Source organism: Taudactylus pleione, unplaced genomic scaffold (genome assembly GCF_031769625.1).
Source record: "Taudactylus pleione unplaced genomic scaffold, aTauple2 ptg000026l, whole genome shotgun sequence".
NCBI classification, from domain to species: domain Eukaryota; kingdom Metazoa; phylum Chordata; class Amphibia; order Anura; family Myobatrachidae; genus Taudactylus; species Taudactylus pleione.
The window spans coordinates 36,681,778-36,697,576 of NW_028284428.1; the positions used below are offsets into that span (position 1 = coordinate 36,681,778).

The 15,799-nt window shown below is 46.9% G+C and overlaps 1 protein-coding gene across 2 annotated transcripts in view; it reads right to left on the reverse strand.

Annotated features, from left to right (window-relative positions):
- The window catches only part of RPGR (retinitis pigmentosa GTPase regulator), a 131,952-nt gene that overhangs the window by 70,748 nt on the left and 45,405 nt on the right, over nt 1-15,799 (reverse strand). For both annotated transcript variants that reach the window (XM_088451688.1, XM_088451689.1), the window contains exon 9: nt 13,016-13,140. In XM_088451688.1, the coding sequence (XP_088307814.1) occupies nt 13,016-13,140 (125 nt within the window). The remainder of the gene's footprint in view (nt 1-13,015; nt 13,141-15,799) is intronic.

Here is a 15,799-nt window from a genome sequence, read left to right on the forward strand (position 1 = left end):
ACTAACAGTGCATTGCACTTCATGTGGAGATATCTTCCCTTTGTAATGTCTGGGCTACAATAGGGGTGTGTACTCTTTAATATGTTATAAAAAAAAACAACAGTTTTTCTTGTGTTAAAATTGTGATGCACTAAATCTATAAATTAGTGTAATGCTGCTTTGTAATGGAGTGACACTCTCAAGTCATCCTGTATAAGTGGGACCACCTCTGGAAGTTGCCAGAACCAGAGCATTAACATTTCCACTAAATTGCCTAAGAAAGTAGCTTCTGCTCCTAACTAAATATAGACTCTTATTTAAAACATCAGGAAACCTGATGAGTCTAACCTTTATATTTTGGTGAGGTGGTCTATAGCAGGGGTATTTAGCATGCAGCCTTCCAACTGTTGTGGAACTACACATCCCAGCATGCCCTGCTATAGTTTTACTATTAGGTCATGCTAAAACTGGGCAGGGCATGATAGGGTGTGTAGTTCCACGACAGCTGGCAAGCTGATGTTGAATGTCCCTAGTCTATAGTGTTAAGATCTATATTATATTCACATAACTTGAAATGCTTTATGTAGAAGAGAAGCGAGCACTATTTGAAACAAGTTAAAGTGATTATTCATGCAAATCAAACTGAAAGGAGAGGCTATTTGAAAAGATAGAACTATTGGAGCAGTTGAATAACAATGAGAATAAATTAATGATCTGACAATGCCTTAAATGTGTGTTATGTATAATGTATGCAATACTAGGGAAGATTACATCAATGTTTCTTAGAAAACAGATCACTAACAAAGCTCCTGCCAAATATCTAGAGCTCCTCACTATAAGTGCCATTCCCGCTTAGCCCTTCCAAAAGTTTTCAGTTTTGTTATTACTGGGATTTGCAAGCCAACATAGTCTGGCATTTAGAACCAAAAGTCTTCATTGCAACATTTCTTTTCTTTTTTTTTTATAAAAAGGACCTACCTCAAAATATTCAGTTCTAGATAATTATGCTAATAGTTAAAAGAACTATTAAAAACTAAAAAGAATTTAAGTTTAACTGAATATATTTTTCCCCATTTCTGACTGAGGATTACATATGCTAAAAACTGAAAAACAGACAAAATGATACAGCCCATAATGACAAGGCATGTAATAGTCAAGAATACTTATTTTTGAAACCATAGATGACCCATGTAAAACACAGTACACACAGGCCCTGATTCAGAGCTGGACGCTCTGAAACAGCGCTCACTCTGAATCAGGGCTTTTTTTGTTTTTTTTTGTGCGGCCTCCCGGCCGCTCGCATAGCTGTGGGTGACCACAGCTATAGTGAGAGGCCAGGATGATGGTCGCGATGGTCAAGACCATTGCGACCATCGGGCTTGTGACGAGACCCTTGTGGTAGGGTCTCGTGGCAGCAAGCCCCAGAGAGATTTCGGCTCTAACAGAGCCGGAATCTCTCCACTGACATCACACGTGATCAGGGGCTGGCTGGCAACTTTTAGCCTGGGGGGCAAATGCATGCAGGCGGCCCTGGCAGAGGAGTAGCGTGTAGCTACGGTGCCCGAAGAACGTGCGTGCTACGGCGCCGCCCCCCAAGTGTTTCAGGGAGGAGGCGGGTCCATATGGGATTAATGTAAGGTAAAAATAAAGATTAGAGGCAGCCCCCTGTCATAGTGCCCATATGCAGTGCCCCCGTGTGCCACAGGAGATAACACCCTTATGCAGGCCTCCAGTAGTGTCCCCAGTAGTGATCCCCCCCTATGCAGTGCCCCTTGTGCCCCCAGTAGTGGTCCCCCCTGTTCAGTGCCCCTTGTGCCCCCAGTAGTAGGCCCCTTATATAGTGCCCCCAATAGTGGTACCCCCTATGCAGTGCCCCCAGTAGCAGTCCACCCCCCCATGCAGTGCCCCCAATAGTGGTAACCCTTATGCAATGTCCCTTAAATAGTGGCCCCAGGTGTAGTCTCCCCCCTATGCAGTAACCCCAGTATTGCCCTTTATATAGAGCCCCCAGCAGTGGTCCCTCGCAGTGCCCCCAGTGGTAGTCCCCTCCCCCTATGTAGTGCCCCTAGTAGTCCCCGCCCCCCTATGCAGTGCCCCTAGTAGTAGTCCCCGCCCCCCTATGCAGTGCCCCTAGTAGTAGTCCCCTCCCCTTGTAGTGCCCCCAGTAGTAGTAGTCCCCCCTTGTAGTTCCCCCAGTAGTAGTAGTCCCCCCCTTGTAGTGCCCCCAGTAGTAGTAGTCCCCCCCCTTGTGGTGCCCCCATAGTAATCCACCCCCCTGGTAGTGCCCCCAGTAGTAATCCCCCCCTGGTAGTGCCCCCATAGAAATCCCCCCCCTGGTAGTGCCCCCATAGTAATCCCCCCTGGTAGTGCCCCCATAGTAATCCCCCCCTTGGTAGTGCCCCCATAGTAATCCCCCCTTGGTAGTGCCCCCATAGTAATCCCCCCCTTGGTAGTTCCCCCATAGTAATCCCCCCCCTTGGTAGTGCCCCCATAGTAACTCCCCCCTTGGTAGTGCCCCCATAGTAATCCCCCCCCTTGGTAGTGCCCCCATAGTAATCCCCCCCCTTGGTAGTGCCCCCATAGTAATCCCCCCCTTGGTAGTGCCCCCATAGTAACCCCCCTTGGTAGTGCCCCCATAGTAATCCCCCCCCTTGGTAGTGCCCCCATAGTAATCCCCCCACTTGGTAGTGCCCCCATAGTAGAGAGAGACTTAATTAAAAAAAAAAAAAAAAAACACTTACCTGAAACCCCGCTCCTGGTCCCGACGCTTCCACCGGCTCCTCTGGCCGCTTTGCATTATGGGAGAGACGTCGTCATGACGACGTCTCTCCCATTACCCACTGCGGGAGCCGGAAGATGGCTCCCGCAGTGGGCGCAGCGGCAGCCGCTGAGAGTCTGACACTCTCAGCGGCTGCTGATTACAGCAAACACACAGTTGCCGGCTCCGGCGGCTGTGTGTTTGTGCTGTGTAGCGCTAACCGGACTCCGTCCGGTCAGCGCTACACTCGCGGTGCAGTCTGCGGCCCGGGGGGCACATGGCACCCTGCCCCCCGGCCCAGCCCGCCACTGCACGTGATGTCAGTAGGGCCGCCCCATAACGGCAGGCGTTCTCCGTTTGGGCAGCCTCCCCCCCCCCCCGTCCGCCCACCAAAGGGGACGAGCTGTCACTCAACATCGACAGCTCGCCCCCTTTGTTGCGAGACCCGGAGTGACGGAGTGCCCGTCGCTATCCGGGTCTCGCGCATGCGTATGTGCTCTGGGCCACCATCGACTCGGTTGCGAGCACTCAACGCTTGTGCCCGTGTCTGAAACAGGCCCACAGTTACCAATTTGGCCAGAGCAGGGTTGTAGCATGGGTGTTGCAGGTCTCCGGGCACCGGCAGCTGGTAAGGGCGGGGCAGTTTCTCCTGTTTATTTGCAGTACTAGCTTTTTATATCATTACTCAAGCACCCCCCTTCTCCCCCCCCAAATTTGTATGCATCTATGACTCCCCTCTTTTGCCCATATGTGTTCATGTCTTTATCCCTCTATACAGTGGGTGTAATTCAATTGATTACGCGGTCCGGATCTCACGTCTAAAGTGACAGGAGATCGCGGGCCGCTTTTCAACTGCTGCCGTTTTTCGCTCTGATCGCGAAAAGTGATGTTTGGGCGCCCAAACAGGTCACTTTTCGCACATTTCAGCTCTCATTCCCATGGGGCTGCGAGCTGAAATGTAGCGCTGGCAGCTGATCGCGCCCGACAGGAGCAAGAATTGAATAGCTCCATCGGGCGCGATAGGGGCTGGAAACAATTGAATTCCGCCCAGTAGGTCTGTCTCTAAATGTATGTGTTTTATATCACTTCATCAATTGTGTCCTTTAGATCTCTCCATTTGTGTCTGTCTGACTCATGTTACCTCTTATATTTATTCCTACAACTTCTGGGGGGCGCAACATAGCATGCACCTGCTCCGAGCACCATGGCTTCACGCTACGCCTTTGGTCATCAGTAATGCATAAGATGTATATTCTAGACATGAAAAGACATTTTTGTGGCTGATTTCTGATTTTCTGTTAAATGGTAAAAAAAAAACACTGTATGAGCATGTATTTTAAAGAGAGCCCTTTTTCTGTATGGCTGCTTGTGAATTTTAACTTGCGAATTTTAACTTTCTGTATGGCTGCTTGTGAATTTTATCTTTTGTATGCCAGACAAAAGTTAAAAAGTAAAAAAAAAAAAAAGATATATTGTTTTGATATAAATACTAAGAACTTAGTGTAAGAAAGAAAGGGGGAAAAAAGGAAATAGCGGGTGCTAATATGTAGCTATTGTCACTTGTTTAATATGTAAAAAGGAGCAGAGACAGCTGCCCCCACATAGGTGGATCTGGAGCTCCACCTGATAAAATGAAAACCAGAAAAATGTATAATGGGAGCGGTTATACACTGCTGATGGTTTGAGAAATATTACACTTTATTAGACATAATTTAATTAAATGAAAACATATTTTGTAATATCAAGATACGCAGAAGAAAATATTACATAAGGCCTATGGCCACCATTTTTCTATAATGCACGGATCCGGCTATCAGTGTTTATAAAAATAAGTAATAAAGATTTAAAAATATGCATAAAAAAACAGGAGATATGGTAAGAACTTACCTTTGTTATCTCCGTTTCTACGAAGTCCTTAGGGTCCACAGGGATACCTTGGGGTATAGGTCTTGGCTCCACAGCCATGGGCACCACAGAGTTAAAGATGTCCTCCCAGGATGCACTGGGCCACCTCCTATACCCCGCCCCCAGGCCAAGGCACCTCAGTTTTAGTATCAAGCCATAGGCCGGGAGAGAGGAAAAAGGAAGAAGAAAGTCTGGAACACACAAGATTCACATTCTCATAGAAAAGGGAGACAGAAACTGGTGACCAGAACACCCCCCTACAGAAGCACAGGGCGTCAGGGCGGGCGCCCTGTGGACCCTAAGGACTTCGTAGAAACGGAGATAACAAAGGTAAGTTCTTACCATATCTCCTGTTTTCTACCTCAGGGTCCTTAGGGATCCACAGGGATACCTTGGGGATGTCCCAAAGCAGTATCCTTCAAGTGAGGGGACTCTCCTGTGCTGTGAGGAGAATCCGCCGCCCGAAGGAAGCATCCTGAGAAGCAAATGTGTCAAAGGCGTAATGCTTGACGAAAGTATGGACAGAGGACCACGTGGCCGCCTTACAAAGCTGAAGAGCTGAGGCGCCACGTCGAGCTGCCCACGAAGGTCCCACAGATCTTGTAGAATGAGCTTTCACAGAGGGTGGCACTGGGAGTCCCTCGTGAGTGTATCGTGCCAAAGTCTGTTTATTGGCAGGCCAACCCCTCCTATGAAATCCATATAGGACGAACAAAGAGTCAGATTTCTCAAAGAACTGGTACGGTCCACGTAAATCCGCAGAGCCCGTACCACATCCAAAGAAGCCTCACCAGCTGAGAGATCAGATGAATTAAAGGCTGGGACCACAATTTCCTCGTTAATGTGGAAACTAGACACTACTTTAGGAAGGAATTCGGGACGGGTACGAAGTACCGCCCTGTCTGAATGAAAAATTAGAAATGGGGGACGACACGAAAGAGCCCCCAAATCCGACACCCTTCTGGCTGAAGCAATAGCCAGAAGGAACACTGTTTTTGCCGTAAGCCATTTCAGATCCACAGAACCCAGAGGTTCAAATGGAGGATCCTGTAGCGCCTTCAGGACCACAGCCAGATCCCATGGAGCTACCGGATGGACATAGGGAGGCTGGATGCGAAGGACACCCTGCATAAAGGTACGGATATCAGGCCGCGTGGCAATCCTTAGTTGAAACAAAACCGACAGGGCAGAAACATGCACCTTCAGTGAAGCAAGGCGTAGACCTAAATCCAAGCCTGCCTGAAGGAAAGCCAACACTCTCGATATTCTAAACTCGCGAGGATCGTACGCTTTAGGGCGACACCACTCAAAATAGGTATGCCACACCCTGTGGTAAATTCTAGCTGAAGCCGGCTTACGAGCATGTAACATGGTATTGACCACCGCTCTAGAGAAACCCTTTGACCTCAAGAGGGAAGCCTCAAGAGCCACACCGTCAAAGATAGCCGACTCAGGTCCGGGTAGAGACAAGGACCTTGAGACAATAGGTCCGGCCTCTGAGGTAACAGCCAAGGAGTGTCGATGGATATACACTGGAGATCCGAGTACCAACTCCTTCTGGGCCACGCCGGGGCCACCAGCAGGATCTTGCCTCCTTCCTGCCTGAACTTTCGAATTACTCGAGGCAGCAGGGAGAATGGAGGAAACAGGTACGCGAATTGGAAGTTCCACCGTGCCGACAGAGCGTCCACCAGGAGAGCTCCCGTGTCTCTTGTTCGGGATCCGTACGCCCACAGCTTGCGGTTGTGTCTGGAGGCCATGAGGTCTATTTCGGGAAGACCCCACTTGTCCACCAGGAGTTGGAACACATCCTGGTGAAGAGATCATTCCCCCGGGTGTACATCGTGGCGGCTGAGGAAGTCCGCCTCCCAGTTCAGCACACCCGGAATGAAGACGGCCGAAATGGCCGGCAGATTGCCTTCTGCCCAAGTCAGAATGCGGGACACCTCCTTTAGAGCCGCTTGGCTTCGAGTTCCTCCCTGACGATTTAGGTAAGCCACCGTGGTGGCGTTGTCTGACTGAACCTGCACAGGTTTCCCTAGCAGGAACGGTCTTGCATGTTGCAGCGCCCTGAACACTGCTCGAATTTCCAATATATTGATTGGCAGGTTCGATTCCTCCGATGTCAACCGGCCCTGGAAGACATGTGGGCCTGTCACAGCGCCCCAGCCCCGAAGGCAAGCATCCGTTGTTAGAAGGACCCAATCCGAAATCCAAAACGGACGTCCCCTGCTGAGATGAGACTTTTGTAACCACCACGTCAAAGACAGGCGCACTTCCGGAGTGAGCCTGATCATCTGCGTCTTTATTCGACGGGGATTTCTGTCCCATCTGGACAGGATCAACATTTGTAGAGTCCTGGAGTGGAACTGGGCATACTCCACCATGTCGAACGTTGACACCATGGATCCCAGTAACTTCATCGCCGAGAGAAGAGACACTCGGCGACTGCTTAGAACATTGCGTATCTTGGACTGCAACAGGGCTATCTTTTCCTCCGTCAAAAAGATCCTCTGTTGCTGAGAGTCCAACAATGCCCCGAGATGGACCATTCTCTGAGAAGGAATTAGAGAGGACTTCTTCCAGTTCACTATCCAGCAGTGAGCCTGCAATACAGATATTGTCAGTTGTAGATGGCTGCAAAGGACTTGTGGCGACCCTGCCAACAACAGAAGGTCGTCCAAGTAAGGTAACAGGCGAACTCCCTGCAACCGCAGATGTGCCGCCATGGTCGCCATTACTTTTGTGAACACCCGTGGAGCCGTGGAAAGGCCAAACGGTAGGGCCTGAAACTGGTAATGGAGGTCCAACACTGTAAATCTGAGGTAGCGCTGATGAACCCTGGCAATGGGGATATGCAGGTAAGCATCCTGAATATCCAGGGACACCATAAAATCCCCAGGCTGCATAGCTAAAACAATAGAACGCAGAGTCTCCATCCGGAACCAAGGGACCCTTAAAAACTTGTTCAGGGACTTGAGGTTGAGTATAGTCGGTATGATCCATTTGGTTTTTGAACCAGAAAAAGGTTGGAGTAATATCCGGTCCCTCTCAGGGATAACGGAACAGGTTCTATTACTCCCATTTGAAGCATAGAACGCACCGACTCTTGGATCGCTAGAGCCTTCGTTGGATCTGAAGGACCTGTTGTTACAAAGAACTGATGAGGAGGCCTTCTGCGGAAGGAGAGGGCATATCCTTGAGATACCACCTCCCGTACCCAAGTGTCTGTGGTGGTTTTGAACCAACACTGGGCGTATTGCAGAAGTCGGCCTCCCACCCTGGGATCCCCCAAGGGGAGGCCCAACCCGTCAGGCTGAGGGTTTGTCGTCCGGCTTGGCAGCTGGACGTCTGGTACTCCAAGCTTGCTTCTTGGTCTTAGTGGTCTTTTTGGGACATGAAGGTCTCGGAAAGGACTGAACCCTAGGTTTTCCCGGAGGGCGATAGGGCCGAAAGGACGGATTTTTAGACCCAGACGGAGTCGGGGCTGAGGGTAGACACGCAGATTTGGCAGCCGCCAACATGTCTACTATTTTGTCCAAGGCTGGTCCAAACAGGACCTGTCCATTGTAGGGTAAGCATTCCAAGCCTTTCTTGGATTCAGCGTCCGCCCTCCACGAACGTAACCACAAGGAGCGTCGAGCGGCCACAGCCGCCGCAGAAATCCTAGAAGTAAGCAGGCTCAAATCCAAAGCTGCTTCGTTAATGTACGTAGCGGAATCCCGAAGGTTACCCACTAACATAACCTGTTCGCTGGTACCCTCAGAAGCGAATGATGTCTCCAAAGCGTCCGCCCACCTTTCCATAGCCTGGGCCACCCAGCAGACAGCCATAGCTGGTCTAGATGCTCCTCCAGCAAGGGAATAGATGGACTTAAGACACACCTCCACCTTACGGTCTGTAGTATCCGTCAGAGAAGACATAGACGGCATAGGCAAAGTTGCGCTCTTTACTAAGCGCGTAACGTGAGAATCCACCTGAGGAGGAGACTCCCATTTAGTGAAATAATCTTCCGCAAAGGGATAAGTACGTGCCAGACGCTTGTGAGGTTGAAATCTTTTTCCTGGAGATTTCCAGGCCTCCTCCATGTGATCAACTAGCTGACCAGATAGGGGAAAAACTGCTGCAGCTCCTTTAACCTCTTTAAAATAAGCATGAGTAGGCGCTGCAGGTAAGTTGTCATCAGTAATTACCATGGCCGCACGGACTGCCCGTATGAGGCCTGGAATGTAAATACTAGACTTAGCCTCTGCTTGAGGAGTGTCAGTGTCCGACAAATCTAGAATTTCGCCCTCATCAGACGACCTGTCATCCTCATCATCCTGAGCGTATGGATATGACAATAACGGTCTTTTAGCAGGTCTGGATTGATCCTGCTGTGTGCTCCGCACCCCAGAATCAGACAAACCTGGGTCAGCCTGATTAAGGACCTGTTGCGGGGGGCACTGCATTACTATCGGTCCCGGAACTCCCAGAACAGGAGGCGGGACTACCGCCTGCTGTGCAAACCCCAATTGTGGAAACGTAGGAGGGGCTGCAAGCCTATTTACAAGAACAGTCAGGGCTTGTGCAAAACAAGCCCAAGGTGGTTCCTGAGAGGTGCTGGGTACAGCAGAGTTACCAGGGACGGCCAAACATGCAGCACATAACCCATCCTGGAGTACCGCCCCCTCCCCCACACCTGCTTTACATCTGGAGCAGGAAAATAGGAGAGGTGCTCCTCTAACAGAGTCCTCACTGGACATAGTGGTATGTGACTCTCCTCTCACAGAAATAATCATAAACTGTGAGGTAAATTCCTACCCTGACAGTACTGGCACTGAGAGGGCTGGTCAGGAGGAAGAAATAGGGATAGCTAAAATGGCTGACAGGAGAAAAGATCACACACACACACACAGCGCTAGCATAAAGTCACATACAATGCAGAAACGCTGCACTAAGTGCACTATCACTTACACAGACTTACAGCCTGGCAGTGATAGCGCTACATACGCTGACCTTTACTGGAGGAGAGGTATGCTGCCCCCCGTAGGTCCGGCCACAGTCCCAGGCCCCCGGAGGTTCCGCTAGCAGGAACCCCCAAGAGCCCGCCGAGCTCCCCGGATCACTACCGGTGGTCGGCGCCCGGCGGGGGTGTCGGAGCAGTAGCATGGACGTCCGCTGGACAGTCCTATGCTACCGCTCTTGAAGATCTTCAGGGGCTGTTACACAGCCCCCTTCTGCGATGACCCAGCTTCCCGGCCGGGCACCTACTGAAAACTGAGGTGCCTTGGCCTGGGGGCGGGGTATAGGAGGGGGCCCAGTGCATCCTGGGAGGACATCTTTAACTCTGTGGTGCCCATGGCTGTGGAGCCAAGACCTATACCCCAAGGTATCCCTGTGGATCCCTAAGGACCCTGAGGTAGAAATACACATTTAAAAATCATGCTCCAGTCTTAGTAGCAGAGGTTAAGCAGCAAAGCATAAAATGTTAATAGTTAGTCACAGCCAATGTTCTTGTAGATGGAGGGTTAGTTGTAAGCAGATATATGATGCAGTCACTGCAGATACTGTTAGGTCTAGTTTATAGTACATTACCATCCGGCCACTTCCCTTCGCAGTCCAATAACCTATGCAAAACATGTTTTAATTTAATTAAATGATGTCTAATAAAGTGTAATATTTCTCAAACCAGCAGCTGTGGACAAGCGTACCCATTATACACATTTCACTGTAATACTTGTTCCTATCCCTCTGCTGTACATGGGAAGCCTGAGGCTGCCTGCATTCCACCTGTGACTCAGCGGAGTTCCGATGGGACAGACAGGCATTCCCAGAAGACATTGCTCTTTGCAGCAATGCTGCCAGCTGTATGGAGGGACAAGGCTCAGAGACAGCAGCTAGAGTAAGGATTAATGTGACAGATGGACATGACTGGAACATTGCCTTTGCACATCTTTACAAAACCATTCCTAGCATGATTGCCTTTTATTGTCTCTTTCTTTTCTTTATCCCTCCATGGCATTGATTCGCACATCCATACCTCATACCTCACTTTGCACCCTTTTTTCGCTTCTTTTGTCACTCCCTTTTTCTTCCCTTGATTTAATTTACCCTTTATGATTTTATTTCCACTGATTACATTGTATTCTATATACTTTATTATCTATTATTTATAATTTTTATTCATTTTATTCTGTTCTAAATTTTTCATATTTTGATATTAATTCCATCCATATATACTGCATCAGAATATCAACTGCAGTTCTATATCCGTTAATATTCATTCTCTATTGTGCAAAGTGGCCGGATTGTGTGCTGAAATGTTGCGGATTTCCGTCTGTATTCAGAGTCGGCCGCATCAATGTGGATGCACCGCACCTATACAGCAGCTGCCATCAGCACAGCCCTATGCCTGGCTCAAACATCTATCTGACATCTTACCTCTAAATAGGCCACAATTACATCTACGCAAATGCATGCCTGTTGTCGCACAGTGACACCCAATTAGCAGCAAATAGAGACCTGTCTGACATCTGTACGACTATAAATAGCTCTGCAGTTGCAAAGAGACGCGTATTTTCACCTCGGACGAATGCACAGAGCAAAAAATGGCAGATGCAGTGGTTTTTTAGTATGACCCTTAATCAGTCCACATAAGCATGCAAATAAAAATAAATGTACTGTATATGCACCCATTGCTTTGCAACATGGTTGTTTCAGACACAAAAGGCTTGCTTTCTTTGATTTACTCCTAACTTGAAATCAGCCCTCTAGTGATATAGCCATCTTCACACTTATGGCCCTACAGTAATGTCTGTGCTGGTTCCGCCATACCTTTGAGTGGGTGGACGCGTCACTGATTTTGAGGACAGTGCAACAGAGGAAAGCCAAAGTTTTGGCTGAGGAGAAATATAAAAAAAAAAATTGTACCTAGAAAGCGGGATCGGTATGATTTACCGCTGGCCGACAGCAGCAGCCCGACATGGGTGAAAATCCCGAACGGTGATTAAGGTAAGTAACCCTGATCTCCCCCCCCCCCCCCTCCAACCCTCCCTTAGGGATGCCTAACCCTAACCCCCCCCCCCAGTGCCTAACCATAATTCCCCCCTCAAGTGCCTAAACCTAACCCCCCCTTCCCCGCTGCCTAAACCTAAATCTCCTGGGGGGGTGCCTAACTCTAACCTCCCCCCAGGGAAGCCCCTAACCTAACCCCCCCGCGTCTAACCCTAATAAGTCCCCCCCGGGAGCCCCTAACCTAACCCCCCCGCGCGTCTGTCCGCCCCCGGCTTACCTTAAATCAGGATGCCGGGCGTCGGGCTCCCAGCGTAAGTAAAATGACAGGTGTCGGGATTTCGACGCCTGTCATTTAACGGGATTAGACAGTCAGGAAGCCGGCGGTCGGGATTCCGTCTGTCGGCTTCCCTAGAGAGCTCCCTATCTCAGAAGCACAAATCCTTCTCCTGCAAGTGCTCAAAGTTAGCCCTACCATCCTTCTCAACCATGTGTCCATCAGAGTCATTCCAGTGCCACCTGGACCAGACCGTGACTTTGAAAATGAGGACTGGAACATCAAGAGCTTTATGCTACGGAAACGTTGTCTATCCTACTAAGAGGATGAATACAACTTCACAGAGCCATGAGATTTATGAATGCACGCATATACATCTTATTTGAGCATTCTACCTAGAATCTTATATGTATTTTTAACAGTGACATTTCTGGCAGGTTTTGGAATTGAATAGCTTTTAGCTCAGGTTACAAATTTCAATTGAATTGCCCCATTACTGTATTTACTTACAGTTACAATTTTTGTAAAAGAGAAGATACCTTTTGATCATCTATTCCTCCTTGGATGGAGTAATTCTTAATATCTCTAAGGAGACTTTCCCCTAGATACGAGAGCCCCAATTTACTTTCAGTCCTCCTGGTTTGGAGACCACAGAACGCAAGCAGGTATGGTATTATTGACTGCCTGGCACACAGATGAGCTGGACTTTTGAAGCTTAATTTTAGGACTACAACCAAGCTTTAATATAGATGCACAAATTAACATATGACTGGTGAAGGTGCAGGGCAGCCACCTTGTCTGCATGCAGGGCAGCCAATGCAATGCTCTGTCTGCATTCTGAGATCTCTCAGGCCATAAGTACTAAAAACAAATAGAGGGCACCATTAGAGGGACTCCAATAGAAGATTTCCAAAGGTGGACATCAACTTTAATATAAAAAGTGCAGTCTGTATGAATTCAATGATACAGTCAATAGTGGTTGTGGATTATGATATTTAAGATTTAACATGTCATTTTTACTGAAATACACTCTTTACAGTGTAATGTAACATTAATTTGAAGCCAGGTTTAGAAGTTTTATAGGACAAAGTAGGAATACTTACCGACCGGACGTTAAACTTCAGAAAGTTCCTACACAGTGTGGGTGAAAATTGATTAGTGAAATTCTCATCTCCTAATCCAAGCTTTCCATATCGGCCATCCCCAAAAGTATAAAGAAGACCTTTGTCTACAACATGAAAGGTATATACATGTTATAATAAGAGTAAACACATTATATAAAGAAAAAAAAAAGAAAAAATCACAAGTAATAACATTAATAGGGGTATTCAATATGGGAGCGAAAACATAGTTTTTGCATTAATATCGCATTTATGACGTCATTATCGCAGGTTTTAGTTTTACACCGTATTCAATTTCAAAGACTTTTCGCAGGTTTGAAAAGTCTTTGATAAAAAACGGGGATAACTTTTCACCATTGAATAGGTGTCGAAAAAAAGTGCAGAATTGGGGTTTAGGGGTGCAGGCTTAAAAAAAATAGCCTGCACCCCTGGGAATGACATTTAAAAAAGAACTGTGTCAAAAAAAGTTTTTTAAAAAAATACGGACACCCCAAAAAATCTATTTAAAAATTGGGGTGAAAAAAAAAAAATGGGAAAAAATTGTTTAACAATAGGGAAATAGGTTCAGGGCTATTCTGCAAGTATGCGGCAGGTGTTTTCTAGAATAGAATTATAGCGGCAGGTGCACAATTGCAGAATTTTTAAAAACTTACTTTAGGGACATCAAAATATGCTAGTACCCATTTTCATGTACCCCAAATTTGATGGGACCACTTAAAAAAACGAAAAAAAATAACCTAAGTGCTCTTCTGCATCACTTCTTCAATGTCGGGAAAAAACACCTGCTACGGCTATTTAAATCCACGACTTTCAATTACAGGCTAAAACGGGGGTACCCATAGTGATCCCCCATGTTTTTACAACTTTAGGGGGGTCCTACAATTTTTTTAGGGAAAAATTCGTAAGTTTACGCAAATCCAACTTCGCAGGCTCCCGTTTTTGTTAATTTCATATTGAATATGGGGATAAGCGGGCGCGTGCCCGATATTTTAATGCAGGTAAAAGCTCTGATATGAAACCTAAACTTGGACAGCGAAGTTTACGTTTCATATTGAATACCCCTCTAAATATGGAAAACAAATCCACAAAAAAAAAAAACCTTGTAATTTGATGGCAGGATAATATGATAGATTAGACTGCACTTATCGATCTGACTGTAAGCAGAACTGTAGAACACACGGCCTCGGCACCTTGCATCATCCTGCTTTTTTATCAAGTGGTTTTAGTGCAAGCCAGAGAGGGCATCACATACAGATGGGCTCAATTAACTAAGTTTTCCAGCTAAAATGTGTGTTTTCTTAAGCAATTATGGGGGGAATTCAATTAGCACCGGTAATTTACCACATGCTAATTGATAACCCGGGGCTATTCAATTAACCCTGAAGGCAGCTCGCATATTGCTTTCACAATTGTAAGTAAAATGGGCGTACATTACTCAAAGGAAAGAAAGGGCAGAAAAATAGCGTGCATTCACACATACGCAGAGCCACATGCATATCAAGATGCGTCCGCCTTTGCGTCAGCAGCATATGCACTTAGGTTATTACAAGTCACCATCATCAGCATGCGCTTATACCCGCCCTACACTAAGTGCAAAAGTTATCTCCCAACAGCTGTGAACGCGCTGGTCTGCATGTGCCACATTTGTGTGAACATGCCCCTTACTGAACACTGCCTACGTGAGTACGCGTCATCACATCCCATTCTGCCAGCTGTAGATATGATCAGAATGCATTTGTCTCTCTCGCATTGCATGCTTGTATTTGAGTCCACTCATTTTCTGAGAAGGCACAATGCAATAACTGCAGGCAAACGGCCAGTTCTGTATCAGCCCTTGGATGAGAACGGCACACATTTTGATTTTGCAGCAGTACATCCTACTTTATGCTCTTGGCTGCACCTAGATTTTCTGTGGAACAAAAAGAGAAGCATGTGCAAAAGTGTACCCATCACATCTTTAGAACCACAACTTGCGCAGTTTACCCTTACTTATGGTTTAAGTTAATAATGAGAGTCAGAGGATAACAGTGCTATCTTTATTAGATGTGGCACTCTGTGTGCAATATGCAGCTCAAATGTATAAGAGAAAACCTGGGAGTAGATTAATAAAGCATCTAAAAGTGGTGGTGTTTCCCATAGTAACAATCAGATTTTGTCTATCATTTCTCTATTGCATTCTAGGAATCTGGAGTTGTTGCTAGGGGCAACGCCACTTGTTTGTTTTGGAAGCTTTACTAAATCTACCACCTGATTTCTTCCAACTCCAAACTGGTGCATGATTCAAGAGTTTTTTGGAGTGAAAATTACGGTCAATCCCTGCTCAAAGCAAGGAACACCGCTATTTCAGTTACATCATTTGATACTAAAGGGTTTATTTACAAAGTAGCAAAACCTTTCGCTTCTGTTTGTGTTTATGCCTGATATGCCCTGTCTTGCTAATACAAGTACAGGTTGAGTCTCCCATATCCAAATATTCCAAAATACGGAATAATTTTGGCATGACTGTGATAATGAAACCTTTGATATTTGATAGTTCAATGTACACAAACTTTGTCTAAGGCACAAATTATTAAAAATATTGTATAAAATTACCTTCAGGCTGTGTGTATAAGGTGCATATGAAACATAAATGAATTTCATTTCTGTACAGCAACTTTGCTTGAGCCACAAAAATATTGAAAATATTGTATAATATTACCTGCAGGCTGTGTGTATAAGGTGTATATAACACATAAATGCATTCTGTGTGTATATTTGGGTCCCATT